The sequence below is a fragment of the Exophiala viscosa genome (assembly GCF_022695815.1).
Source record: "Exophiala viscosa unplaced genomic scaffold EDD37scaffold_1, whole genome shotgun sequence".
Classification (NCBI taxonomy): Eukaryota; Fungi; Ascomycota; class Eurotiomycetes; order Chaetothyriales; family Herpotrichiellaceae; genus Exophiala; species Exophiala viscosa.
In genome coordinates, this window is record NW_026944353.1 from 3,189,187 (window position 1) to 3,214,900 (window position 25,714).

At 51.5% G+C, this 25,714-nt stretch overlaps 12 protein-coding genes across 12 annotated transcripts; 6 read left to right on the top strand and 6 right to left on the bottom strand.

Moving 5' to 3' along the window:
• Positions 1 to 724: 724 nt before the first annotated feature.
• Positions 725 to 2,090, bottom strand: EDD37DRAFT_604491 (family 10 glycosyl hydrolase; the record flags this gene model as incomplete). Its single annotated transcript, XM_062814746.1, has 3 exons — positions 725 to 1,294; positions 1,346 to 1,720; positions 1,773 to 2,090. 3 exons carry the CDS (start codon positions 2,088 to 2,090, stop codon positions 725 to 727), a joined length of 1,263 nt encoding a protein of 420 aa, XP_062675495.1.
• A 1,434-nt stretch (positions 2,091 to 3,524) lies between these two features.
• On the top strand, positions 3,525 to 5,642 carry EDD37DRAFT_59946 (MFS transporter). Its single transcript, XM_062814615.1, has 2 exons — positions 3,525 to 3,794; positions 3,851 to 5,642. The coding sequence occupies exons 1-2, from the start codon at positions 3,667 to 3,669 to the stop codon at positions 5,319 to 5,321; spliced, it is 1,599 nt and encodes a 532-aa protein (XP_062675496.1). The 5' UTR covers positions 3,525 to 3,666; the 3' UTR covers positions 5,322 to 5,642.
• Positions 5,643 to 6,096: 454 nt separating this feature from the next.
• Positions 6,097 to 7,693, top strand: EDD37DRAFT_59961 (ATP-dependent rRNA helicase RRP3). The gene has a single exon (XM_062814617.1). The coding sequence runs from the start codon at positions 6,140 to 6,142 to the stop codon at positions 7,577 to 7,579; it is 1,440 nt and encodes a 479-aa protein (XP_062675497.1). The 5' UTR covers positions 6,097 to 6,139; the 3' UTR covers positions 7,580 to 7,693.
• A 571-nt stretch (positions 7,694 to 8,264) lies between these two features.
• EDD37DRAFT_60007 (uncharacterized protein) lies at positions 8,265 to 10,053 on the bottom strand. The gene has a single exon (XM_062814618.1). It carries the CDS (start codon positions 9,886 to 9,888, stop codon positions 8,449 to 8,451), a length of 1,440 nt encoding a protein of 479 aa, XP_062675498.1. The 5' UTR covers positions 9,889 to 10,053; the 3' UTR covers positions 8,265 to 8,448.
• A 533-nt stretch (positions 10,054 to 10,586) lies between these two features.
• On the bottom strand, positions 10,587 to 11,920 carry EDD37DRAFT_60203 (uncharacterized protein). The gene has a single exon (XM_062814621.1). The coding sequence runs from the start codon at positions 11,424 to 11,426 to the stop codon at positions 10,698 to 10,700; it is 729 nt and encodes a 242-aa protein (XP_062675499.1). The 5' UTR covers positions 11,427 to 11,920; the 3' UTR covers positions 10,587 to 10,697.
• Positions 11,921 to 12,242: 322 nt separating this feature from the next.
• Positions 12,243 to 13,607, top strand: EDD37DRAFT_60080 (oxidoreductase). The gene is made up of 4 exons (XM_062814620.1): positions 12,243 to 12,475; positions 12,529 to 12,833; positions 12,886 to 13,251; positions 13,312 to 13,607. The coding sequence occupies exons 1-4, from the start codon at positions 12,414 to 12,416 to the stop codon at positions 13,329 to 13,331; spliced, it is 753 nt and encodes a 250-aa protein (XP_062675500.1). The 5' UTR covers positions 12,243 to 12,413; the 3' UTR covers positions 13,332 to 13,607.
• Positions 13,516 to 16,178, top strand: EDD37DRAFT_617475 (uncharacterized protein). The gene is made up of 2 exons (XM_062815733.1): positions 13,516 to 13,853; positions 13,904 to 16,178. The coding sequence occupies exons 1-2, from the start codon at positions 13,819 to 13,821 to the stop codon at positions 15,690 to 15,692; spliced, it is 1,824 nt and encodes a 607-aa protein (XP_062675501.1). The 5' UTR covers positions 13,516 to 13,818; the 3' UTR covers positions 15,693 to 16,178.
• Positions 16,179 to 16,182: 4 nt separating this feature from the next.
• EDD37DRAFT_60013 (amidase) lies at positions 16,183 to 18,136 on the top strand. The gene has a single exon (XM_062814619.1). It carries the CDS (start codon positions 16,458 to 16,460, stop codon positions 18,111 to 18,113), a length of 1,656 nt encoding a protein of 551 aa, XP_062675502.1. The 5' UTR covers positions 16,183 to 16,457; the 3' UTR covers positions 18,114 to 18,136.
• On the bottom strand, positions 18,134 to 19,538 carry EDD37DRAFT_59949 (haloacetate dehalogenase). The gene is made up of 4 exons (XM_062814616.1): positions 19,181 to 19,538; positions 19,124 to 19,133; positions 19,000 to 19,044; positions 18,134 to 18,945 (listed from the first exon to the last, which is right to left on the bottom strand). The coding sequence occupies exons 1-4, from the start codon at positions 19,339 to 19,341 to the stop codon at positions 18,154 to 18,156; spliced, it is 1,008 nt and encodes a 335-aa protein (XP_062675503.1). The 5' UTR covers positions 19,342 to 19,538; the 3' UTR covers positions 18,134 to 18,153.
• Positions 19,539 to 19,554: 16 nt separating this feature from the next.
• EDD37DRAFT_60227 (uncharacterized protein) lies at positions 19,555 to 21,156 on the bottom strand. The gene has a single exon (XM_062814623.1). It carries the CDS (start codon positions 20,966 to 20,968, stop codon positions 19,736 to 19,738), a length of 1,233 nt encoding a protein of 410 aa, XP_062675504.1. The 5' UTR covers positions 20,969 to 21,156; the 3' UTR covers positions 19,555 to 19,735.
• A 436-nt stretch (positions 21,157 to 21,592) lies between these two features.
• Positions 21,593 to 22,434, top strand: EDD37DRAFT_645366 (hit-like protein; the record flags this gene model as incomplete). The annotated part of the gene is made up of 3 exons (XM_062817622.1): positions 21,593 to 21,889; positions 21,959 to 22,058; positions 22,127 to 22,434. The coding sequence occupies 3 exons, from the start codon at positions 21,593 to 21,595 to the stop codon at positions 22,432 to 22,434; spliced, it is 705 nt and encodes a 234-aa protein (XP_062675505.1).
• A 980-nt stretch (positions 22,435 to 23,414) lies between these two features.
• EDD37DRAFT_60258 (G2/mitotic-specific cyclin-B) lies at positions 23,415 to 25,676 on the bottom strand. Its single transcript, XM_062814624.1, has 5 exons — positions 25,445 to 25,676; positions 25,272 to 25,378; positions 23,998 to 25,194; positions 23,812 to 23,950; positions 23,415 to 23,762 (listed from the first exon to the last, which is right to left on the bottom strand). Exons 2-5 carry the CDS (start codon positions 25,278 to 25,280, stop codon positions 23,674 to 23,676), a joined length of 1,434 nt encoding a protein of 477 aa, XP_062675506.1. The 5' UTR covers positions 25,281 to 25,378; positions 25,445 to 25,676; the 3' UTR covers positions 23,415 to 23,673.
• Positions 25,677 to 25,714: the final 38 nt, after the last annotated feature.

Here is a 25,714-nt window from a genome sequence, read left to right on the forward strand (position 1 = left end):
TCATCAGCTGCGGAGCTTCCAAGACATCTCTTGCGCCGTTCTTCTTTCAGGGGAAGATGCTACTTTACAGGGAGTTGAGCAAGTGATCCTTCTGTGCCGGGTAAACTTCGCAGTCTTGACGGACAGCCCAAGGCACTATTTACAGATCATCACATATGTTGGTGAGACGGAAGGTAGCACTTGGCTCTGACTCTGCCCCAGTAAACCTTGAAGATCTCAACATCAGGCATACTGGTCGTTAGTAATCACGCCTTGACGAGACTGAATCAGGTTACCTTCTCCTCTACGGTTGAACATCGGGCTCCGACGTTGTCAAAAGTCCAAATCAAGCACCCTTTCGAAGCAGCCACACCGAGCTGACCTGGTCACCCGTGCCATCAAGAGCAAATTCCTTTTTTTGGCAAACGACGACAAGGCTTGACCGGCTTCGTATTGGCCTTGTAACCGTAATTTATGCAATAGGCTAGGTTTATCTGGAGAACAGCCCAGAGGTAAGCTTTGTGTGACTGAGATGTCTCGTGAGGTGTGTGGCCAACTTAATGCGGACAACTACATACTGGAAAACATCACATGGCAAGTGACCAAGACCTTTCATTCTAGAACATTTCCATTAAAGTGGCTAATATCCAAATCCAAATCAATTTCCAGATCGCTTGGCAGATCAAGCTATCTCCCCCAGTCGACCCGCCAGGTGTTGGGGACCATTCGCGCCCATGTGCAGCGGTCAAGCGGAGCAGACTGAACACGGCACGCTCTGCAAGGCCTCGCCTACCGCATAATAGGCGGGCTTCCGGGTAAAATCTGCATTGTACAGATCTGCGGCGCCCTGTCCTGGGAAGGTTCCTGGGATCCACGAGTACTGATCGTCAAAGTCCCAGACCGTGACCCCTATGCAGCCGTCAACCTGGACGCAGCTAGAGACGCTGTCATAGTAGTTCTGGGCCTGCATAGCAAACCCAGTAGAGTTGGTGGCATTCGCCTCAATGAATCGAATGTCCAGCTCAGTCATGGCCACCTCAAGGCCCAGCGCAACGTAGCCTTGTTTGGCCGCGATTTGCGTTTCCAGGCTTGGGGTGGCGCCCACTTCAAAGTGAGACTCCAGGCCCACACCATCGATCTGAATGCCTCGAGATTGCATCTCCTGGATCAATGCGTACAAGGCTTGCGTCTTGTTACCGGTGTCCTCGATACCATAGTCGTTGTAAAACAGTTTGATGTCTTTGCCGGTGGCTTCCACCGCCTCTTGGGCAAATTGATATGCGAGGAAGAAATATTCTGGTCCGATCACGTCGTACTATTCATTGTCAGCGGACGTTCGTCCATTGACGGGTATGGTCTAACTTACCCAAATGCTGGAAGAAAAGCTGCCGTTCGAAGCAAGTGCCTCATTTACGACATCCCAGGAATAACAGGCATCCCCCCAGTGGATGATCAAGGTCTGAATGTGGTTCTTCATAACCGCAGTCAACGTTTCTGCTGTCCAGTTGCCGTTGGTCACCCAGTCAGCGAGCTGTGATACCCAGACCAAATTGTGGCATCTGAGGTATTTCCCATGATCTTGGGCAATGTCAACTGCCACCTGTCCGCCAGTGAAGTTGAACACGTTCTGTTCCGGCTCCGTCGCGAAGAACTTCATGTCGTTTGCGGGTGTGATCTGACCAAAGATGTCGGTATCATTCAGTATCTCCTGATAGAGGATGTTGGTATCCTCTCCTGTACCCTGGTGCGCCCGTCAGTGCTTGTCAGCTTCCAATGAATGCCATCGATCTTACCGGTTGATCAGTTGCACTACCGAACCACAATTTACCGGCTGCGCGTGCAAGGTCGTTGAGATAAGGAGGCGCCAGGGGCTCAAAATACCCCGAGCATGAAGGTGAAGTTGGGGATGTTGAGCCAGATGGAGACACTGAGGTACCGGAAGTTACGCTGGACGCAATCGTCGATGACACACTGGTCGTTGTACTTGACACGGATGAGGCAGTCGTGTTCGAGCCTGGCGGAGACCAAGAGCTCCATTGAGGTCGAGGTGTTGCAGAGGCAAGAGTCACCAGAACCGCCAAAGCGTTGGCAGAGACGAAAAGCGAAAGCATGCTTGATTGAACTCAAGAGCAAACGAGAATGGAACGAAAACTTCGGTGACTTGACAGAGGTCGACCCAGGACAAACCTTTCCAAGCACCAGCTTCATATACTGGTTCCGGCAAAATGTGATATGATACTCCTCGCCGGGATCAGAAATTGCATTTCAAGCCATTCTGCATATGCCGTCCATTGATCAACATAGACGACGAAGAATCAATTTCACATATCAACCGGACCCCGCAAGCAAGATAACGGTGCTGCAGGTATATGTTGTCGATGATCTACTCACCTTCCAAGTCAGGCCTCAAAGAGGATACTCGTGGGACGTTGCCTGCGCAAGCGAAACAAGATCTTGCAGACACGTTTCTCAAAGTACGCGTCCGACGCGGAAACCACTGCCATGGACTCAGGGAAAATGTGGAGGTGGAGCAAAAGATATCTGGGTATGGGTACCTGGGTTTTCTGTAACTTAGTCAAGAGGTCACCGCTGTCGCCGGAGCCTCATCTACACCTCAAAGACCTGTGGCCAAGTCAAGTGATGTCGTACATAGTAGTCATTAGCCAAGGCCAGCTTTTTAACCGGACGGCTTGATCCTTAGTCTTCATAGCGCTGTGTTCATGCCATTCAACGCACCTCATCCCAATGCGGAAGCTTGATAGATTCGATATGAGGGGGGTTGAACAGCCACCAAAAGCTTGTGCCGGATAGCAACTTCCAGTCGCAAAAGCAGGACTACGAGAGAAGCTGTGCTCTGTGCTTCGAAGGACTGCCGTTCGTGCGTGGCAAGCAACAAGCGAAGCGAGTTGCCCGGTTAATAGGATAATATAGAAGAAAGCACTAGTCATTTAGACTGGGAGGAAGTGCCCTCGTACCTGCACCGTGCCGACATTTTTCCATGGCAGCTCCTGGTTCTCCCCGGCAAACCACTCCCACACTTCTCCTTTCGCCCTCCACACACTCCAGATCAGCTGCAGGATTTTTTGGGGACTTCAGAATAAACCCGGTTGAGATGGAGACATTCGCCAACCGACCTGTCTGTCCACTGCAACCGCCACTACGGAGCTCCTCATACGACCAGTCAGTATCCCGGCAAAACTCCTACCATTCGACTGGTCCCGGCCATCCTTGCTCTCAATACTGCTCGGTGGTATTGATCGATACAGATAGCTTCTTCCGAGCCAAGATCAATTATGGCTCCGTCATGAATCGAGAAACACCCGTCTCATTGGCGGGGCCGCTTTTTATCCAGCCTTTCGCCTCGGCTGCCACACCCTCATCTAGGCCTTTTTCATCTGGCTAATATCCACGGTAAGACCAGGTTAAACGGCCCATTGGCTGAGAACGACCCTAGTCAGCATGGCAAGCCGACTTTTCTAGATCTTTACCCAGGACAATCATGTGGCAGACGAGGATCAATACTGGGGGTAAGACAGGTCTGCACATCTATACCGTCCTGTATATAACCACCGTGCTTCCTCCTGCTTGTCCTCGTCTCTCTCCCATCAAGCAACATCCCTAGCACCTTTCTTTACGACCTCATCATTCAGAGATTGTGGTCTTCACTTGTCATTGAGACCAGCAACTATGGCAGGACCCACCACCTTCGAGCTGGCCGGTCGCCAATTTCCAGCAAAGACATGGTACAAAGACCCTGCCTTGAGGAAGACCTACATCGTCCTCATGTTTGTGGTCCTTACCAGTGCCACCAACGGGTAAGTCAGGACTGTACACGGACGTACAAGTCCACTATTCTAATCAATGTCAATAGTTATGATGGCTCCATGATGAACGGTCTCCAAACTCTTACTCCCTGGCAAAACTACTTCGACCACCCAACGGGCGGCAGGATCGGCATTCTGAACGCTATCATGGCTATTGGCTCTCTCTGCGCCATCCCCTTCGTCCCCTACACTGCAGATATCCTTGGTCGCCGCATGGGTATCCTTATTGGCTGTATCATCATGTTGATCGGTGTCGTCTTGCAATCCATTGCTGCCGGATTTGGCATGTTCTTGGGTGCTAGATTCATGATCGGTTTCGGTGTTGCCATCGCCCACGGATCTTCACCTCTTCTCATTACGGAGTTGGTGCATCCTCAGCACCGTGCAGTCTTCACAACCATTTACAACACGACCTGGTACGCTGGATCTATCGTTGCAGCCTGGTTGACCTACGGAACGGATCATATCAGCAACAACTGGGCGTGGCGTATCCCCACCATTGTCCAGGCTTTCCCCAGTTTGCTTCAGATCGCCTTTATCTGGTTCGTGCCTGAGTCGCCCAGATGGCTTATAGCCCACGGCAAGGAGGAGAAGGGTCTCAAGGTTCTTGGTGACGTTCACGCCAATGGCAACATCAACGATGAATTGGTTCAGCTCGAGTACGTCGAGATCCGTGACACCATCCGACTCGAGAAGGAACTCGAATCCAACGGCTGGCTCGAGCTCTTCAAGACTAAGGGCAACCGTCGCCGACTCATCATCTTGTTGACGGCAGGTCTCTTCTCTCAATGGTCTGGAAACGGCCTCGTTTCATACTACCTCAGCAAGGTTCTCGACCAAATCGGCTACACCGACACGCTGACGCAGAACTTGATCAACGGTGTCCTACAGATCTTCAACCTCTTCATCGCCGTCCTTTCCTGCTTCTTCGTCGACAGGATCGGCCGTCGCAAGCTCTTCCTTTTCTCCACCACTGGCATGTTGTGCACTTTCATCGCCTGGACAATCTGCTCGGCTAGATTCACAATTAGTGGGAGCCGAGGAGCGGCCAACGCTGTGGTCGGGTTCATTTATATCTACTACTTCTTCTACAACTGGGCTTGGTCCGGCATGCTTGTCGGCTACACTGTCGAGATTCTTCCATACAACATCCGTGCCAAGGGTATGACTGTCATGTTCCTCATGGTTGATGCTGCTCTCTTCTTCAACCAGTACGTCAACCCCATCGCTCTCGACCACCTCGGCTGGAAATACTACATCTTCTACTGCGTCTGGCTCGCAGTCGAGCTTGCTGTCGTCTACTTCTTCTACGTCGAGACCAGGAACACTCCTCTTGAGGAGATTGCCAAGCACTTTGATGGAGACGACGCTCTCCTTGCTGGTGGTGCTGCCACCCATAAGGGTCTTGCGATGGCCACCGAGATGGGTATGGAGGCCACTGTTGCCCATGCTACCGATGAGAAGAGGGCTGGTGGTGGTGTTGAGGTCGAGAATGTTCAACGAACTGGCTCGCTCTAAGTGCATATGCCATCCCATAGGTTCTGGTATGTAAATGAAGGAAGTGTCTGCGTCTGGAACTTCCAGGATCGCGGTTTGTTGTGGAAGACGTGGCAAATTTGGTGGAAATGTAATTTGAGTATCACAGGATCAGGAGTCAGCATGCGAAGGTAGATATCCAACGTTGAAGCATGGAATGTGTTTCTTAAACTCCCTACTTGAGCTCCCTACGACCCTTTTTGTGCAATAGTACGGTAATCTTGCGAAAGAAAGTGCGTCTCCATACGTCGTGCTGTGCGTCTTTATGATGCATGAGAGCATTGTGATGACAAAGAATTCTTTTCAACTGTTATGTGATTTCGGGATCCACATGCATGGATACAAATCGATGAGCCATCTTCTGCCGGAAGCGGCCTGGATCATATAACGTGCGCCTCGCGCCATGGACGGACGTCACTGCTTCCATAAACCTTCGCCGAAAAATCCCTCCGTAGGGGACCAACTAGGCTGCTTCATGTAGGCCACAAAGAGTAGCAAGAGGAAGAATAATCGACGTTGGGGAATACGGTACATTTCATAGCGGATGACAACCATGACGCGGCGACAAAATTGGACAGGCGTAAGCAGTCGTGCATGTCTTTTCTAACTTGCAATAAGACAAAGCCAGCGGTCGGTGATATTTAAGAACCTCGGAGAGGAAGCACCTTTGCCAGCCTCGTGCCTCACGAGGCTGCTCTAGTGCCGATAAGATAAGCTTAAATTTTTGCCGCCGATAAATATTTTGAACTGCGCCGTCAAATGTTTCTGCGTCCACATTGAACACCATTTGCAACACCACAATGCCACCGTTGAAGAAGAGAAAGCTCAGCCATGATGGCGAAGCTCCTGAGAATGTCTCTCCGGAGCCATCAGATGCATCTTCAGAAAACTCAGAAGAGGGAGACAACGCAGATGGTGCTGACGAAACACCAACAAGGACTCCTACAACATTCAAAGAGTTAGGAATAGTTGACTCTCTTTGCGAAGCGTGCGATTCACTCGGGTACAAGACTCCTACACCTATTCAAGCCCAGTCCATACCCTTAGCCTTACAAGGTCAAGATCTTATCGGGCTGGCCGAGACGGGCAGCGGCAAAACGGCTGCATTCGTCCTACCGATCCTGCAGGATTTGCTGAACAAGGCACAACAATTACACTCGTTGATTTTGGCACCTACAAGAGAATTGGCATATCAGATTTCGCACGTGGTGGAAGCGCTCGGCTCGCTGATAGGCGTTCGATGTGTTGTTCTCGTGGGAGGCATGGCCAATATTCCTCAAGCGATCGCCCTGGGCAAGAAGCCCCATATTATTGTTGCAACACCGGGTCGCTTGATAGACCATTTGGAAAACACGAAAGGCTTCTCTCTTCGGCAGTTGAAATACTTGGTGATGGACGAAGCTGACCGACTTCTCGATTTCGATTTCGGCCCAACTCTGCTGAAAGTCCTGACGCATCTTCCCAAGGGCAGAAAGACATATCTCTATTCTGCGACGATGTCGAAAAAGGTCGAAGAGTTACAGCGAGCTTCTTTGTCGAATCCCGTTCGAGTTTCGGTATCCCAAGACAAGTATCAAACGGTGTCAACCTTGATACAATCCTACTTATTCGTTCCTCACAAGCACAAAGATCTCTATCTCGTCCACATCCTCAACGAATTGGCTGGTCAGACAGGCATCATATTCACGCGCACGGTCAACGAGGCTCAACGTATCTCGATTTTTCTCGGGAGCCTGGGTTTTTCTGCTATTCCAATTCACGGTGGATTGTCTCAACCCGCTCGACTTGCTGCACTAAACAAGTTCCGCGCAAAGTCACGCAAGCTACTGGTGGCCTCCGACGTCGCCGCTCGAGGTCTGGATATTCCCTCGGTTGATCTTGTGGTGAATTTTGACTTGCCTCACGATAGCAAGACATACATTCACCGCGTGGGACGAACTGCCAGAGCAGGGAAAAGTGGTAGAGCAATCTCTTTCGTCAGCCAGTATGACGTGGAACTTTGGATGAGAATCGAAAATGCCCTTCAGAAGAAATTGGATGAATACGAGACGGTCAAGGAAGAGGTGATGGTTCTGGCAGAAAGAGTCGGCGATGCGCAAAGAGCTGCTGCAATGAAGATGAAAGAGCTGCACGAAGACAGAGACAGTCGCAAGAAGGGTTCTACTTTGAAGGACAACCGGACCGGCAAAGGTGCAAAAGGAAAGCGTCGGCGGGATGATATGGATAAAGATGAAGCTTAATATGTGAGTAATGTGCTAGGTGTTGACCAATAATTTGCAGTCAATATATATTCAATCACCACCCACAAGTCTCCTAGGCCTAGGCTCCAACACTACAATTGATGTTGCGAAGGAAGAAGGGAAGGAGTTCGCCATGGAACCGAAACCTCGTTGCCTCAAAGAAGGAGAAGATAAATTAGTCACGTGCATCATGTTGGATAGATGGTGGACGAGTGAACGTTGACCACATTACGCAGAGCAAGCCTTCTGTTTGGAAGGGTATGGATTTCCTTGAAGGATTGAATGTCCTTTCGGTGCTATGGACTTTTCAACTGCCGATATGACAGAAAAGATTGAATGCTCCAACAGTGTGAGCATCACCGTGGGCTGCTCCGTCAAACAGACGTAGCATCCATCCTTGACACTCCCTCCTAACAAGAAGCGGATCGCCTTCAAGGCATCACCAGCTTCGCAAAACAAGCCCAATTTTTCAGGCTCAGCCACGCCTGTGCTCATAAACATAGTCGCCCAGGCAATTAAATGTCGAGATGAAAATAAGACAGCTGTGGGACCAAAACGTCTCAACCCCCTCAGTCTGACGAGTCAAGCGCAAATTCGCTCGAATAGATAGTTTGCAAGAGTAAGAATAATGATGAATGGGGTATGGTAAGTTGTTCGTCGCATTCGCATGGCGTTGGTAGCAAAGGATTGAAAAAGTATCCTCACAAACATCCGCCTTTCATGTCGTATATCGTCGTGGCATTGTAGGCTGTCGCCGCAAAAACAAATTTGAGAACAAGCAAAAGTCTGCGTGATTGAGGACGAGACTGGCGCCCATCATGCCGCAGGAGTGCACTGCACTCTTTTCGCATTCGCATCGCTGGACATAATCACCCTGTGACTGATGTTACCAGGCGCTGCCTTCCGAGGGACTTTTTTCTCAGAACTTTGGTTCTATTCTTCCCGGGAACTGTGATGATGCCCATCAAGTTTTCCTGTTCGCCTTCATGCACTCGGTCTTGTGGCTGTTGTACTGCCGGGCGGTCGAGACTGAATGACAATTTTTGCAAATCAGAATTTATTGACCAGTCGAGAAATTGAGACTCGTATACGATCCCACTCGAACCAATCGTCGACGTCGACTTTCGTGGAGATGGAAATGACCCACCACTCCCAAACTCAGATACGGACACTGTAGACATACGGTGAGACAAATCTGGTTGGGACTTGCTGGGCTGACGATACAAGTTAGGTTGCGTATATTGTTGCAACTCTGGAGAAATCGAGGCGTGTCTGACTGGCTTGGGCACGGCCAGATCTGGCACAGGAACGTCGTACGGGCGCATATCTGAAACTCCTCCTTTGTACAACGAAGCATCCGCTGTGTGGGGTCGTAATGTAGTCGGGGAAGGCGTGTGGCTGTACGGCTGTATGGTGATGATCGATGCGCTAAATTTTGATGATTGCTGTGCGGGATGAGGGTCTAGTGATAGAGGACTAGGTCGATGAGAACGGAACGTCGGTGACATGGCAGTAAATTGAATATTTGACGTTGGTATAGTGGGCCGTGGTGATGACTGAGGAGAGAAGAGAATTTGTTGCTGTTGGTCAGCTACTGTTGTGTTCTCCCGTGGACTGTCGTGACACGACAACCGTTCTGGACGATCTGCAGCAGCGGGGCTGATCATCGATTGATGTGGAGATCTCTCTGAGATCCGTGACAAAGTAAACTGAGACCTTTGAGCGACCGGAGACGACGGCACTCGAGGCACAAAGGCTCTGGAGAAGTTGACGGTTTTCTGGCTCGACGGCGAAGGACTTGGTGAGATTGAAGGTGGTGTCACTTCCCAAGTTCTCGCAGTAGCATCCTGGTCCTTTTCAGGAGTTTGGGTAGGAGTAGTCGGGCCAAGTTCCTGCCTTGTGAACCCGTAAACAGAGCGTGGCGTCAGAGAACCAGTCTCCAGTTGTGACATCTGATCTTGTCGAGATTGTGATCTCTCGGTTATGATGGTATTCCACCACTCGAAGGGACTCCGCCTACCAGTATGCGTTGAGTCGTTGTCCGCAAGCATTCCAAACTGCCGCATTCCAAATCTGGATCCCGTAAGAGACAGGTGTTGCGAAGTTGGTACCACCCGTCCTCTCCGCAAGGTCACGTGACGAGTGGCACCAGTAAGGCCATCATAATCGCGTTTCTGGCTTGCTTTTCGACGGACAAACCACCATCGTGACAATGCGGCGATGGTGAGAAGCAGTACTGTAGAGCCGACAGCGATAAGGACAATGTATACCCAGAGCGGCACACCAGTATGTGCCAAAAGGGTCGTCATGAAGGGAGATGGGTTGCTGATCGATGTCTGTGCGGCATGGGGAATCGTTTGAAATAAGCCCCCAACTTCAAAAGTTCAATTGATGGGGCTGGAGGAGAGCAAGACGGACGATTGAACCGGGGGTGGTCAATGCTGAAGAGATAAATATACTGCGGGCTGCTGCATTGACGGCCGTCATGAGCGAAGAGCCAACCTCCTGAAGTCCTGTGCTTGGCCGATTAACGTGTTTGACTGTGTCGCGGACGGAACAAGTTGACAGCAGCCTGACAGATTTTTGAAGGGTGATAGATCGTGTCCGGCGACTTTTTCCCGAGACAGACAGGCAAATCTTATCGGAATTTTGCCGTCAAATTCATGGATATGCCTGCAGATGTTGGGATTGTATTTTGAAGTGAACGTAAGCAGTGAAGTGAGAATATCGTATAAGCAAGTAGGGAAAAGGAGAGACGAAAATTGAGGCAAATAGAAAAGCAGGACTTGCCTGCAGGTTGGAAGGAGAAACAACGAACTTCTGATAGTGCATGCAGGGTGGTAGACGGTGTTGAAATGTTCATATGACTTGCACGACGAAAGAAAGCAGGGAACATGCTGGACAGTCTCCAGAAGGTGGAGGGATCATAGAGACAGTTTCCAACGACGTTTGTTAGCAGGTGGATACTGATTGGAAAAGTAGTCCACAAGGCTTCCTATCTTGGAACCTGGGGCCCGGTCACAAGGTGACTTTGGTGAGCGTATGGGCTAGAGATGTCAGATGGTGGTCTGTACAACGTTGCCAGGCACCCTGTCTAGACGTAGGAAGGATGGCCAGATTACGGGGGGAACAATCTGGGATGGCCATCATGACCAGCCCGATCCAGAAATGGTACCTGTAGTAGCGTAATATCATGGTGGGTGCTTGCTGCATGGCATAATCCAACAGCTGCAGCGAGAAGGCCAGAAGTGGGAACAATCTCGAGTATCGTGCAAGCCACGAGGGGAGTTGGCTGCCGAAGCGAAGCAATCGATGTCTCAAGCGAGTGGGTTGGAAAAGACGACACAGTCATTGTTGAACGGCACATAAGTTCGATCTCGATGCATCTGCGAAGCGGATAACGACATTGCACGATGAGCGAGAAACAAAGTGTGTGCACAAATGCAAAGAGAAAACCGAAAAGTTCGAAAGCGGGTTCGGGCATTTCTGAAACGAAGCAGCAAAGCAGCAAAGGCCTAAAGAAAGGAAAGTGCCCGTTAGGCCGGACGGCATGCAAGGGGCAAAGAAGAAGGGGAAGAGGGGACTGGACAGAGGAAGTGCCACCCCACGGGTAGTCAGGAACTGGCGCAGAACCAGCCGGCCGATGATGGGACCCTGTGGAGGCAAGCAAGGGGCTCCTTGAAACGACAGTCGACAAGAAGAAAGTCGACCGCCTCCTGTCATCGTGGTTCAATGAAGCAATCGGCTGTTCAAGTTGATTGACATGATCCGCACTTAGCTTTGACTTGCGCCGCCTCTGTCTGTCAAAGGAGACAGCGAGCTTTCCGGGGCCATCACTGGCAGGCATGAATTCATGGTCCAAGGAGGACGAAAGGCGGAAATGCTAGCCGTGGCTCAGAGGTGACCGAGGTTCGCCAGTGGTCGCAGCGTGCAGATCTCTTTTCGCCTAAACGTAGGCAGGGGCCGTGACCACTGGGAGATGGGCGAAAGACGGCCACCATGTAAGCGGGCATGGGGATCTCTTCTTGCGATATGAAACAGCCCAAAAGCACATGCATTGGGGCCACGGACGGTTTTCAAATGCAAAGCTATGCTTTAACTACCCCTTTCGTCTGTTTCGCCATGAGCTTGATTTCCTGGCTGCTTCTCAGTCGGCACCATTTTCCTTCCGGTGTCCATATCTTCTCCATCCTCGGGAGGAAAAGTTGGTCATGGAGCACATCATCCACGTTCCCAGACAAGCGATCTGACAAGCGAGATGAAGCGGATAGGACGTCTGGAATGCTGAAGATCAGCCGACAAAGTCCGTCTGATCGTTAGAGACGGAAATCAATCCACGTGAGGCGGCACACAACTACGGCTTCGAGCCTCGTACCGTTGGCCTCTAGTGAGTCTTATACCTTGGAACAGCTTTCGAGACGAGATTGCCTCAGCAAAGTTGTCGGGCGGATACCATTGTTGCCATACCTGAAACGTTGGATCAGAAGCCATGTTTACAAGGAATTATGATATGCAAACCTGTAGCCGTGCATCGCAATCCGACTGGGTGAGTGATACTGGTATGCTGGGACAGCTGGGAGGTCGGCGATTCACCGCTGAAGCAATTGACTTCCGGCTCACTATTCGTCGAGATAGCCGGTGAGGGGCGCCTTCCTGTATGCACTCATGCACCTATTCAATCAAGCACTGTGCAGTGCACCCCCAAAGAAGGTGATGTCATTTCCACGAGAATGGCACCATAGTAATAGAAGGTATAGTATATGTAAGTTGACAAATCCAACCCTGGGGAAGGAAGCAGGTCAAACAGAGAAGCACGGACTAAAACAGCACGATAATGGGTAAATTCGCCAATAAGCTTCGTGGTCAGCATGTGGTGGTCATTGGAGGCAGTACAGGGTAAGATTACTGGTTACGCATTCTTGTGTGCAAAGACTGACGACCTCGCAAAGGATCGGTTTCGGTGCTGCAGAGGCTCTGCTAGATGTTGGGGCAAGAGTCACCATCATCTCGTCAAACAAGGGAAAGGTTGACGCGGCAGTGGAACGACTCGGCAGCCCCGATGCGAAAGGTGTCGTTGCTAACGTGCGCGAGGAAGAAGCCTTCGTCCAGTCGCTACGATCGTTTGGAGTGGTCGACCATATCGTTTACTCGGCTGTTGACAACATAATCCGGGGGAAACTGGAGGATCTCGACATCGATGCGGCCAAGCACTTGTTTGGTGTCAAATTATGGGGAGCAATTATTGTTGGCAAAGGTGAGACTGTGCTCAGAATGAGGCGATTGTGCATTAACCACATAGGATTCAGCGGTTGCAAAGTACGATATTATCCGCAAGGGAGGGTCACTGACTTTGACCTCTGGGACTGCGGGCATCAAACCTGGAAAAGGAGCCGCTGGTGGTTCATCCTTGAACGGAGGCGTTCTCTCGCTGACCAAATCCCTTGCCACTGACCTCGCAGAGAAGAAGATCCGTGTAAACACTGTGGTTCCTGGACTGGTCAAGACTCCGTTGTGGGACAAGCAAGGAAAAACTGCAGAGGAGCAAAAGGAGTTGTTCGACAAAGCCAGTCAGACTTTGCCAGTTGGATTCGTGGCGACGCCTGAGCATATTGCTGAAGCGTATCTGTACACCATTCGTGCAGACTATGCCACTGGCACTCTGGTTGAGATTGGTAAGTGCATGGTATCCGTATCGTTGTTCGTCTTGGAGTCCGGCTGATATTGAGGTACAGATGGTGGTACCCTGTTGTAGTATGAGGGCGACGATACTCATGTACGCGTGGTGGTGGAATATCTTTTAATAGGCACGAATAGGCTTGCCAAGCCCCTGAGGGAGCCAATTCGAACCCCGAAGACAGTGACGAATTAGGCACCCGGACCGACAAACAATAATAACAAGATGGCGGTGGTGGCTTTGCTGCACTCTGACTTCACCTCCAGAAATCTATTTTTCAAAAAACAAAAGCGCCGCTTACAACAAGCAGATCAGTGTTGTGCCCAACATGGTATCACCTTGATCGCTGCGTTACCTCTCACAGGATGGACCTCACGCTAGCACTCTGTCTTTACTGCGCCTTCACCGACTTTTGCATCTAAGTGTAGTGGCGACACCAACTTATATCTTCCCCTGCGACCAGCCTCCCCCGCAATTTTCAAGTTGACGTTGACGGTTTTGTATTGCGAGTGCGACTGCGACAAATGACATCTTACGTCTGTAATAGTCCATATCAGTCTTCAGTATGGGTAAACAGCCTGCGGTTATAATCATAACTCGGTACTAGTCCTTCTCTGTCGTCAGGTTTCTTTACTGATCTTGTCCTCCAGGCATGGCGCTCGTCTCGATCAAGCCGACCGAAAATGGGCAGAAAATGCCGACAACCCCTACGACAGCCCGTTGTCCTATGGTGGATGGATTCAGTCTCAAAATCTGGGTGTAAGGATCAATAACGAGTTGCATAACCTGGATGTGCAGTCGAGGCCGGGAGAAGAAAACAAGGACGATGCCAACCAAGACGCACCACCTCGCAAGAAACGCAAGATAATCATACATAGCTCGCCGTACCTACGATGCGTCCAAACCGCTGTGGCCATAAGTGCAGGCATTCAGCATCCTCAAAACCACAGCCGCTCTCGTCCGCAACCGCGCCAGCGTTCGTCTCGAGCAAGTCTTCGTCTATCCCCGACCGAGGAAGCGCCTGACGTCCTCTCGCAGGCCAGGGACAGCGACAGAGCCTCTCTCCAGCGTAATCATAGCCACGAGCGACCCCAGACCAATCGACTTGGATATAATACTTGCCTGTTGCGAATTGATGCGTTTCTGGGGGAATGGCAGTCTCCGACTTACTTCCATTCCCTCCCTCCACCACCCTCGGCAGTGATGGTGTCAGAAGCCAAGATGAGTCTACAACTACCTCAAGAAGAGATCAAAGGAGCCGATCTGTCGGGGGCAATGAGCTATGAGCTGCCTTCGATGGACGGGGACGAAAAGGAGAATGAACTTGCCTCGGTGCCTGCCCATGAGAAGACAGGCTTGAGGGCTATGGCTGCGGCCGGTCACTCTTTCCCCAAGAGACCACGCAACATCTCTTTCGGAACTGAGCTCGCAAATGGTGCCAGACTGCTGAACCGACATCTTCAAAGACATCCAGTCGGCTACAGTCCGCCAATCCCGACATATGCCATGGGTCCGTCTGACAAAATACCTCCCGGATACGTTGCCCATGCCCGTGACGTCTGTCTCGAGGTTGACATGGGATGGGATAGTGAGACTTCCGGCCTAGACTGGGGCGATGGTGGCCCCTTCGACGAAGAGTGGGGTAATATGCATCGCAGATTCCGTAACGGTCTGCAGAAATTGCTTGAATTCTATGAACGTCAAGGTGAATTAGCGACACAGAAAGGTGTTGAGGATGAAGAAGAAGATTTGGTCATCATCATGGTTACCCATCAGGCTGGCTGTAATGCACTCATACGGATTCTCACAGGAGCACCAGCCTTGCATGACGTGGCTACGTCTTCGTTGACCTTGGCGGTCAGATCAGAAAATCCTCCGGAGGAGCAGTCTCCCATAACTCCAACACGTCGGAGGGGATCTTTGGACCTCAGCATCTGCGATGAATTCGACGTGAAGATTATTGCTTCCACAGAGCACCTTCGAGCTGGCTCGAACCCACTCGGCTTGAACTCTCCACGCCTCGGCAAAAATCCAGCTTTTGCAAACCCTCGGACCGTGGGTGCAGATTCCCCCGAAGGTTTCAGTTTAGGAGCGTCGCTGGGTCATCGCAAGTCCAACAGTTCGCTGATGTCCAGAAGTCAGAGCCTTCAAAGACCGTATCCAGCGGATGCAGCGAGCGGTACTGAGCCTCCAGATGGCCTGTGGAGACGTGGAAGTCGTTATTCGAGGGACGAGACGGCTGATTCGAGCGATGCTGGCATTATTACCCCTACCACAGAAAGTGATAATGTTGCGGACAGTGTTCCTGAAGCAACTTGGCAGGCAGACAAGGTTCCTGTTCGGAGCGCTAGCCAGCGCGGACTCTGGGGCGGTGAATCCATCAAAAGAGAGAGAAGTCCTGGGAAAAGGAGGTGGACTGCTGTCGAGAGATCCCCTTGATGTAGGTGGAGAAAGACAGGGCCTCATGAGAACTGGGTGACTAAGATCCAGTCTTTGTGACTGCTGTCGTTGTTCTATTTAGCGATGCATCTCAACGAATCTCTCATCTCACATCCTCGGGAGGAGTAAAGCGTACCAATGGTATTGGCCTTTTTCGTACCTGATGACTCGCGTGGCGGACATCTGCCCTTAGCATACGGAGTCGTAGGCGGCATTGTCCGAATCGTGTGGGAGTCTATGCCACTCTCCTCTGCAACAATGTGCTTGGATGTTGTGACATTTCTCACATCAACAGTACCAACTCACATATTGACCTCGAGAAACTTTCTTGATCGATGCCCAGGAAAGGTGGCATGACACTTGCCGTTACGTCAACGTCTGGACCTTCGAGCGTGCATGATGTCTCGCGCCGTAGAGATAACTTAACTGGGTTTGAGATCGCCTATCTGTGAACTGTGACCCACATATATTATTCGATAGCTTGTTTATAGATACTGTATCTGTTGCTATCTTTGTTGAAAGTGTCTTGCACTTGCCAGAGGAGATAAATCAGTCAGAACTCAAAAATACCACGACCAACAGCAATCAATACTGGACGTGCATACGTGGGAATTGTGCAGGCATAGTCTGTCGTAAGGAGGCTCTATCAATCCTGATTTATATCGATCACTCTGCCTGTCACCAAACAACTAATTTACATTTCTACTTAACACACCGTTGACCATTGTCACGACCGCTCATTGCGGACGTTGAGTCTCGGACACGATGGGCTCCACCCCAGCATGGAAAGAGACAGCCCAGCAACGGCGCAAGCAACAATTCGAGTCCATACCCGAAGACTGGCGTCTAACCTCTATCCCGGACGACTTTCAAGACAGCCGAAACGTGATCGAGCAGTCCGGGATACTAACCCCAACCGAGCTCGAAATCACCAGCACGGTTGGCGCACGCAAGATCCTCCGCCGGTACGAAGAGGGCGCCTGGACGGTCGAGGAAGTGGTGACTGCTTTTTGCAAACGCGCCGCGCTCGCCCAGCAATTAATCAAATGCTGCACTGAGATGATGTTCGAGTCGGCGATTGCGCAAGCCCGCGATTTGGACCGCTGGTACGCCGACACAGGCACGTTTGTGGGGCCCTTGCACGGGATCCCGCTGTCGCTCAAAGATACGCACCAGGTCGCCGGCGTAGACACAACGGTGGGCTGGGTCGGGATGATCGGTAAGCCTGCTGCGCAGGACGAGTTGACGGTCCAACAATACCGGGCGCTCGGGGCGATCGTTTACGTCAAGACGAATGTGCCTCAAAGTCTGATGATGAGCGACAGCTACAACCACGTGTGGGGTCAGAGTGTGAATGCACTGAGGCGTGAGCTCATTTCTGGTGGGAGCTCAGGTGGTGAGGGCGCGCTCGTGGGTGCGAGAGGGTCGATGTTGGGAATTGGGACAGACATTGGTGGCAGTATACGTATACCTGCTGCTTTGCAGGGGCTGTATGGACTTTGTCCAAGCGTCGGGCGAGTGCCGTACAGAGAATCCGCAAGGGACCAGAAGTATATTGTCCGTCCTGTGGCTGGGCCCATGGCGAACTCCTTGTCGAGTATTGAGCTGTTCATGCAGGCGTATACTAGTATGGAGCCGTGGAATGTGGATCCGACGATCTATCCAGTGCCTTGGAGGGAGGAGATCGACGAACAGGTGCAATCGAAGGAGAAGTTGAGGATCGGATATATCGTGGACGACGGCGCGGTCATGCCGCATCCTCCGATCCAGCGGACGGTCAGGGACGTGGTGCAGAAGTTGAAGGATTGTGGGCATGAAGTGGTCGAGTGGGATGCGTCCAGTCACAAGGATGCATATTATGACTTGTGGGTGAAGGCTGTGCTCGCGGACGGAGGAAAACGGTTCGAGGATCTGTGCAAGATGGTCGACCAGCCGTTGATTCAGGGTATGCTTGTAGGTACTTCTGAGACTTGGCTCGACAATGCACAGCGGATGGAGTTGGCCGACCGCATATGGGAGTACAAGCGCGAGTACCTGGCCAAGTGGAGGGAGAGTGGGATTGACGCGCTGATCATGCCTGTTACGCCGTGGGCCGGGATGAGGCCCAGGGTCTGGGTCAAGAGTCAGCAGTATTGCGGCTATACGGCGATGTGGAATCTGCTGGACTACAGCGTCCTCACGATGCCAGCGGGAAGTGTGGATAAGGCATTGGATGATCCGGACCAGGATGCCGAGTGGAAGGCTTACGCGCAGCATACGAGAGGGTACACGGACGAGTTTAACTACAACATGTACAAGGAACTGTGGGATGCTGAGATCGTGCAGGGTCTACCGGTCAATATTCAGATTGTCACGGGTAGATTTGGGGAAGAGAAAGCTGTGGCAGTGGCCAAGATGCTGGAGAAATTGGGCATTGTATGATGGCCGGGATGAAGGTAGATGTTGGATTGCAGCACTATTTTCATGTCACCTTCTTGATGAACGCCTCGATTCTGGGGTTGACAATGTCGTATGCCTCCTCAGGCAGATAGTGTCCGTAGCCCTCGCCCACGCCATACCCTTCGTAGTCGACACCATCAGCGATCCACTTCTTCCAGATCTCTGCCACATCGAGGCCTGCGCCAAGTCGCGCCTTGGAGAACATGACGAGTAGTGGCACGCTGACTTTGCGACCCGCCTTCTGATCTTCGTCTTGCTCTGCAGGTTCCGGTACAGCGGCCGCTGCGTAGTCGAGGGCGGTGTAGTAGAGTGTTTCTCGCTCCTTGAAGAGTTCGGCATAGACATCTTGGGCGCCGTCGGAAGAGAGTCGCTCAATGGACTGCGGATTGTCACCTGCGATGCGGGTGTTGGCAGCTCTGCACCATTTGTCGCCTCCGTAGGCAGCGATGATGTCTGTGGCGACTTCGGGATTGGCAAGTAGAGGCCAATGGAAATATCCCTTAGCAAGTGCTGGGTTAGCAAAAGCTTGCCATTGTTCCAGTGTCGGGACAATGTCGATGAGGACGGCCCCGAGAACGGTCAGGTTGAGGGTAGAATAGATGGATTGCGACTCTGGTGGATGTGAGAAATCGACGGCAAGGCGGTGGCAGATACGTGCTCCACGATCGTGGCCTCCTAGAATGATACGGCGGGGTGTCTTGGAGTCTGTCGTATTGAACACATCTGAGAGAGCTTCCAAAAGAGCTCCGCCGACAGAGCGCTTGGTGTTGGCGTCTTTGTCTTTGATGGGCGTTGAGATGCCGTATCCAGGAAGCTGATACAGTCAATTAGGACAAGTAGCTGATTGTAATTCGCATGGTAGATGTACCTCCGGTACGAACAGGGAGACTTTTCCCTTCAGTGCTGGAATGACCTGTTGGTGATTGTATTAGTGGACTATCAAGAAGCCACCCCAAGGCTGAGATGTAAAGGGGTTCTGCAGGGATACGAACTTGACGCCATCTGCACAGATCAGCGCCGTCGAGCTCGAGAAGATGGGATATACATACTCATATGCTGATTGAGGGTAGCCGTGGATCAATGTTAGTATGGGAGCATCTGGCCCTAGATCTGAGGTATAGCTGTGCACCTCGGCTCCTGAGGAGGTTTTGGAGACGTGGTGAGCAAGACCCAAAGACTTGAAGAGGGATTGAGACTGTGCTGCCGCCATGATGAAGACTGTGAGAAATTGACCGAAACGAGTTGATACGCTCTCTTTCAAAGAACTAGCTCATATATAAACACTCGCTTTGTTGATGAGTTCGTTCATCAATTAGCCAACAGTGACATGCTGGATGGCATCATCGGTCGATGTGTTGGAGGGCGTGGAGCAACATGGAAGATTTGTCAGAAAACAGCGTATTTCGGGCTCGCAGCCACTAGATTAGGCATGGCAATCCGGCATCTGGCATTTAAGCCTCCTAAGGCCTCCTTTCCAGGCATTGGGCTTTAACAGTGTTTCCGCAATCAGGCCATTTGTGCCAGTATGTCTTTGTCCATCATATTTATCTCCGTTTCGAACTTCTTAAGGCAACTGTTGATGAACAACATCAGTCTGCTCCTTTCTAGGATGGCTTGGCCCATTGCTTTCCACTCCAGAGGTTGCCCGTTGTCCACAACCAATAGTCACGGCCTTTGATAAGCCAGACCAAAAAGCTGGGCATTTTATATCCCATGGCCGCACCAACACCTTTGCTTTTACCAATGGGTACCATCTGCGTCTCTCGCTTGTCCTCCTTGTACGATCTGTCCTCACCGCCTGGCTTGCTTTCCGTCACCAGCAGATCGCGCTCGATGTTCGTGCAAAGAACAGGTATAGCGCTAAGAATGAGGTGAACGCCTGGTCTTGCATATGACGCAGCATCACCAACGACGTAGATCCGTGGCCCAGCTCTGTCAACACGCAATGTTGAAGGATTGGTATCGACACGACCGTCGGACATTAACAGCGTCTTGTTGACAAAGTATGTGTTTGGCCTGGTTCCCGTCGCAGGTATGTAAAGGTCGGCATCCAACTTCTCGCCGTTCTGAAGAGTAATCGTCGCCTTGCTACCCACCTGTTCTGTGCCTGCGTCTTGTGGTTCGACAGCCGTGACTCGCGCATTCTTCAATACTGTCACGCCGACTTTGGCGAGGTAGATCTCGGCTTGCTCCGCAAGGGATGATCGTAAGATGGGAAGTATCCTGGTACCGGCAGTCACGACGGTGATGTCAACTTTGGGGCGCACCATTTCCGACCGGAACCAGCCAGCGCGACCGTTGAGATATTCGCCAAGTTCACCCGCCGTCTCTATACCAGCAGGGCCGCCTCCAACAATGACAATCTTCTTCGCTGATGGCAATGCTTGCCGGAATGCGGTCCAACTGCTGCGGAGGTACTCGACATCGCGGTTCAGACCGAGCAGGGGAGATGGTGTGGATGCTCCAGTGGCGATGACCAGTGCATGAAAGATGATCCCCTCTGTCGCCCCGTCGGGAAGGCTCAAGGAGACACTGCGAGTCGTATGGTCCAGCTCTGTCGCCGTACCCTTGATGAAATGAAACGTGCCTTGAGAATACTGCTTAAAAGCCTTTGGGATACTGACAAAGAGCTTCTCTTGGGGCAACATATCGTCCGATATCATGGCGCGCGGGCAGGCAGGCCGACACATTGCCTGATCAGATGTGCTCACTAAAATGACCTTGTATGCTTTCTTGTTGGGCAGCTTGGGAAGAACATGCTTGAGGAGGTAATGGGCGGTCGACACGCCGGCGTACGAACCTCCGAGGATCACGATGTTTTTGATGTCGGAGGCCATGGCGACGGTATAGAGTGAGAATGTCAAGACTCAGACGGGAAGGTCAGAAAGGGAGCGCAGAGACATTGGTGAGTGTGGAAACCGAACAGTTGAGCGGATATCTGTGGAAATGCTTACATAGCATAACGCCTTATATATACTATTTATTATCTCGTGAGCCCCCGCTCTTACCTCGAGGACAACCGCTCTTGACAAGACGCTATAAGTATCAAACTCCCACTATCCGCGAGGAGACTATCTAGTGCGCGATGTCTCGGCCGGCTAGGAACCAGCTATCGGCCGAGAGATGGGATCCGCGACCAAGCAACGGATCCTACAAAACTTTGAACAACTTCTGCTCTGGTGGCATTCGTTGAGTCCTCGTCACAAACCTCGTCTACGTAGGTGTGTGTCTGACGGGGGTTTTACTTCGTGGTCCTGGTCTTGATTCCAGAAGCATGGCCGATTCAGCCTCGGCTATGCTTAGGTAATGCAGCGATATCTCACAATCAACGTCATCTGGACCGAATGTACAACTCGAGTCCTCGTCATTCTACTCCTTTCTTCTTTGATCATCTGCTAGACTCTTTCTATTTCTATACTATCCATATACCCTTTGTACGGCTTTGCCATCCCCTGATCAAAATGTCGGACCGCCCTGTGCTCGTCCCAGAGACCCCAACCCACTCAGCACAAGACTTCTCGCCCGACTGCCCCTTTTGCATAATAGCACAGACCTATGGGCCCACATCACCTCTCTCAGCAGAGCACAACTCAGACCTGGATCCAGAGAAACTCGATCCGCCGTCTTTCGTCTTGTTCTCCAACGAGCACGTCGTCGCTTTTCTAGATATCATGCCCCTGACAAGAGGCCATGTACTCGTCGCGCCCAGGAGGCATCGAGTCAAAGTGGGCCATCTGAGTCCTGATGAGAGTGCTGAGGTATTGCATGGTCCCTTTCCTACTCCACCAGCTAGCATACACCCTAGAGATAAACTGATAAGCAAACAGATCGGCCGGGTCCTGCCTCTCATCGCACGCTCGGTGACCCGGGCGGTCATGCCAGACATCCCACACGATGAAGCGGACTACAACATCGTTCAGAACAATGGTAAGTTCCAGAACTCCTTGTCCAACTTCCATTTCTACCCTCCAGTGCACTTCTTGACGCCAGATCAGGCCCCGGCGCCGCCCAAGTCGTTCCCCACGTACACTTCCACATCGTCCCGCGTCCACCACCAGGCTACGTCCAACCACGATCTTCCACCTCGACCTCCTTACGGAAACAGTACCCTCCCAACACTCAGCCGACAGGCTACAAACGCACTATGATCCTTTTCGGCCGCGGAATGAGATCGGACCTGGACGACGAAGAAGCCGCGGCCCTCGTGGAGGATATGAGGCGCTGCATCAGAGAGGATTGGACCAGCACATTCGGCGAGGACGCCGCTTCGAATGCTTCAAAGCGAGGGGCATGGAAAGTCTAGATCACCCTATTCCAAGTGCAGATGTCCACTGACGGAGCCGGAACGCCCTGGGAATCTACTTCAAGCACAAGCGCAACGACAGTATTGCCGAAGAGCATGTTGCAAATTCCCCAACAGAAGTCTCCAGCTGCTGGTGAGGCTACGAGTATCTCATGCACGACCAGGATTTCAGCATGAAGCAGTATCCGGTTGGACGTCGAAGTCGTCATTGGTGCCCATGACGCCAGGTACAGACAATTATGTGAACCTCACCAGCTAGACAAATACGGTCACCCAACGTCGTTGTCCGATGGCACCTGTCCAGCCACCATCCGCCAGCAACATCTGGTCCGTCTACTGACTGACCTGCAACGCACTTGCAGTAGTCGCGTATACCAGGACAACTAAGTCTGTCCGACTTGGGGTAGTCTATTTATACCCAATGGCCAACCACAGACGGCTGTCGGCGCATCAGCCACAAACGACGTAGAGAAAAGCATCGGCGAGATCTCACTGTCGCAGATTCGTCTCATCTGGTTGGCAGGTTTGAGCCTACATAGTGATGCTGCCAGTGGATAGGCAAAACTAGCATACAAAAGCAGGCACACTAGCAAGGGCTCCCTAAGTACAAAGGATAACTCATCATTGCAAGCAATAATACTCCGAAACCATGTGATGGCCATTGATACCATAGCTCGGGATCCAAGGAGCTTCCTGTCCTTCTGCATGCCCGTCCCAAGCATATGCTTTTCCCCTTGCGCCTGTCGCCATGTGCATTTCAATGTTGATCTCAAACAACGGATTTACTCGAAGACAATGTTTCAACCGCCCATCATATGACGCCCTTTCGCCATAACCATGAAATTTCATTCGCGAGCTGGGCTAAATCACAGCTCGTGCTTTTCCAAACGCCGTTGCAGTGCTTGACAATCACAGAATTCAGGATCATCCTGATATGGTTGTAGGTGGGATTGCTTCCCATGAATGAGCAAGTTGAAGCTCGCAAAGTCAATGTATGACGCCGACTTCGAAGCGCTCCGTCTGTGCTGATGGGTGACAGAATTATTGATATGGTGATAATGATGCTGGATTGGTATTCTATGTGGGATATCATTTTCGATCGTAAGGGGATGATGAAGACATGAAACATGGCCTTCCCTAAAAAAGTTGCTGTGTTGTCGAACATGTCGCAGGCGCTTTCCAGAAAAGGACCTATCGGGCGTCCAGTCTTCAAAGCAGGTAAGGGTGTGGATGTGACAGCTATTGTGCAATCTTGACGCCGGTGAGTGAGGCACCGTTTCCGTGGGTTGCACCGTAGTCCTTGGCCCACTTTCTTGACATGATTGATGCTATGAAATATAAGCTTTGAAGTAACATATTGAATGGAGACTAGCTTACCCTTGAGGAATTTCTTGCTTGCGTATTTCTTAAACAAGGCTTCATGAGCGACAGGTGCTTGAAGATAGTCAACCATGAGGTCGAAAACCGGAAGGATGTCGTCCTCTGAGTAGCCAGCGAACTTGGTCAGGGTTGCGTCCTGCGAGGATTAGTTCATGTTTAGGCATCATCAAGTCGGACACATACCCATTCACCACGTTCAAGTATCATGCGAGCAAGGTACATTGCGGCGGCAGCAATATGACTCTGTTTGTACTCCAAGAAGCGGTGGTCGACGAGACTGATCTCCATGAAGTACTTTCCGAGGGTGCGGGTCTGGATGTCGTAGTTATCGGCCTTGGAGATTCGTCTCAAGAAGTTCATTGGGTTGGGATAACTCAGGTCATACTTGAGGGTCGACAGGGTATAACGCTCCGCACTGAGGACTTCGTCGACGGTGAAGCCATCATCAGCAACATGGACAAAGTTGCCAACGTGTGGAGAGAGGACCTCTTCATACTTGGAGGCGATGAACATGGCAGTGATGCCGACGAGTTGGAGCTTGTCAAGAGGGACGACCTTCTGTGACAGGAACCTATCGACGATGTTGACGGCAAGGAACAAGGTCTCGGGCAATAGTCGAAAGCGAGTGTGAACCTCAATCAGCCAGTCGATGAGAATGCCTCTCATCTTCCATTCCAGGTCGTCTTGATGATCCATATAGGTAGGATTGGGGGCGGTAACATCTTCCAGAGCACGGTAATAGTCGAAGATTTCACGAACGTATTCGGCACACATAGAGGGATCGTCAATGTCTTCTGCATCAAGGTCGGCAACGATATCGTAGGTGTCGTCGCTCTGCGCCGCCTCTTCAACGGCTTCTTCTGTGGCCTGCTTCTTTCGGAGTGGCTGTTCAACCTCTGGGGTGGCATCCTTTGACGAGGGAGCGGTGGTGGTTGATGTCTGTGTCGTCCGTCTCTTGTTGCCCAGGATGCCCGAGCCACTGCCAGGCTTCTTCAACTCTGAGGCAGCTTTAGGTTTGACATTATTGTCCTTGACGCCCAAGGCAGCTCTGGACGAATTGGTTCTCGACAGCTTCTGGACACCACCAGTAGTGGGTTGTGCCGCCTTGGATTGTAGTCCAACCTTGCCCGCAACGGCCTTCTTTCCCTCCTGAACAACTTCGACCCCCTTGGCGGCGTTGGTCACGTCTCCCAATGCACGTCTTCTCTGTGTTCCGGTCGCCGTGGTGGTTGTGGACTTCTTTGTCTGGAGAGGCTTCTTCGCCATTGAGGTGTCTTCAGTATTGGATAGACCAGCAGCTTTGGCACGTGTGAGACGCGTAGAATGGACAGCGTTGTTCTCATCGTTTTCATTGTTAACTACTCGCTGTCGGGTGCGAGACTGCGAGTGGGTCAGTACGTGTTGACAGGCACGCGTGTTAAAGTGCAAGGGAGGCGCGGGCGCAGGAGAATACTCACGACAGGCATCTTGGATGAGTGACGCCGTTATGGCGGTTCAACACTGTTAAAGAGTGATTCAAAGGACGAGAAGGTTGCTTGATCGAGTAGAGAAGGAGTTCACGTAGCTGTGTTCCAGACCGAGTTAGCATTGATATGTGGAAGGAATTCAATCTGATTGGGGAATGACGCACGAGCTCTTTCGACCGTGTCAGATGGAGTTGGCTCAAGATTGCGAATGTCAAGCTTGGTGGGTTTATTGCAAAGAGATGCCGTGTTCCAGTGTCCCGTGAAGACCCAGTGTGCTGGTTTGTGAGGTAAACACGAGGTTGCTATGGCGCGTCGTGAACGTGCAAGTGAAGTGAAGTGAGGGCCGAAATGGCAAATATGGTAGGACGAAAGACGCGGGTCGCGAGACTGTTGTCCAGAACCAATTGACCAGATCGAAGCTCCCCAGAATGTGC

What these genes read in the sequence shown, in the direction of transcription:
- EDD37DRAFT_59946 (XM_062814615.1), top strand. Translation starts at nt 3,667, where the DNA reads ATGGCAGGACCCACCACCTTCGAGCTGGCCGGTCGCCAATTTCCAGCA. An exon ending in CTTACCAGTGCCACCAACGG is followed by an intron (nt 3,795 to 3,850) that starts GTAAGTCAGGAC and finishes CAATGTCAATAG; the next exon opens with TTATGATGGCTCCATGATGA.
- EDD37DRAFT_59961 (XM_062814617.1), top strand. Translation starts at nt 6,140, where the DNA reads ATGCCACCGTTGAAGAAGAGAAAGCTCAGCCATGATGGCGAAGCTCCT.
- EDD37DRAFT_60007 (XM_062814618.1), bottom strand. Translation starts at nt 9,888, where the DNA reads ATGACGACCCTTTTGGCACATACTGGTGTGCCGCTCTGGGTATACATT.
- EDD37DRAFT_60203 (XM_062814621.1), bottom strand. Translation starts at nt 11,426, where the DNA reads ATGCCTGCCAGTGATGGCCCCGGAAAGCTCGCTGTCTCCTTTGACAGA.
- EDD37DRAFT_60080 (XM_062814620.1), top strand. Translation starts at nt 12,414, where the DNA reads ATGGGTAAATTCGCCAATAAGCTTCGTGGTCAGCATGTGGTGGTCATT. An exon ending in AGCAATTATTGTTGGCAAAG is followed by an intron (nt 12,834 to 12,885) that starts GTGAGACTGTGC and finishes CATAGGATTCAG; the next exon opens with CGGTTGCAAAGTACGATATT. An exon ending in TGGCACTCTGGTTGAGATTG is followed by an intron (nt 13,252 to 13,311) that starts GTAAGTGCATGG and finishes ATTGAGGTACAG; the next exon opens with ATGGTGGTACCCTGTTGTAG.
- EDD37DRAFT_617475 (XM_062815733.1), top strand. Translation starts at nt 13,819, where the DNA reads ATGGGTAAACAGCCTGCGGTTATAATCATAACTCG. An exon ending in GCGGTTATAATCATAACTCG is followed by an intron (nt 13,854 to 13,903) that starts GTACTAGTCCTT and finishes CTTGTCCTCCAG; the next exon opens with GCATGGCGCTCGTCTCGATC.
- EDD37DRAFT_60013 (XM_062814619.1), top strand. Translation starts at nt 16,458, where the DNA reads ATGGGCTCCACCCCAGCATGGAAAGAGACAGCCCAGCAACGGCGCAAG.
- EDD37DRAFT_59949 (XM_062814616.1), bottom strand. Translation starts at nt 19,341, where the DNA reads ATGGCGGCAGCACAGTCTCAATCCCTCTTCAAGTCTTTGGGTCTTGCT. An exon ending in TCTCCCTGTTCGTACCGGAG is followed by an intron (nt 18,946 to 18,999) that starts GTACATCTACCA and finishes TGACTGTATCAG; the next exon opens with CTTCCTGGATACGGCATCTC.
- EDD37DRAFT_60227 (XM_062814623.1), bottom strand. Translation starts at nt 20,968, where the DNA reads ATGGCCTCCGACATCAAAAACATCGTGATCCTCGGAGGTTCGTACGCC.
- EDD37DRAFT_60258 (XM_062814624.1), bottom strand. An exon ending in TACTTGAACGTGGTGAATGG is followed by an intron (nt 23,951 to 23,997) that starts GTATGTGTCCGA and finishes TAATCCTCGCAG; the next exon opens with GACGCAACCCTGACCAAGTT. An exon ending in AAGCAAGAAATTCCTCAAGG is followed by an intron (nt 23,763 to 23,811) that starts GTAAGCTAGTCT and finishes TATATTTCATAG; the next exon opens with CATCAATCATGTCAAGAAAG.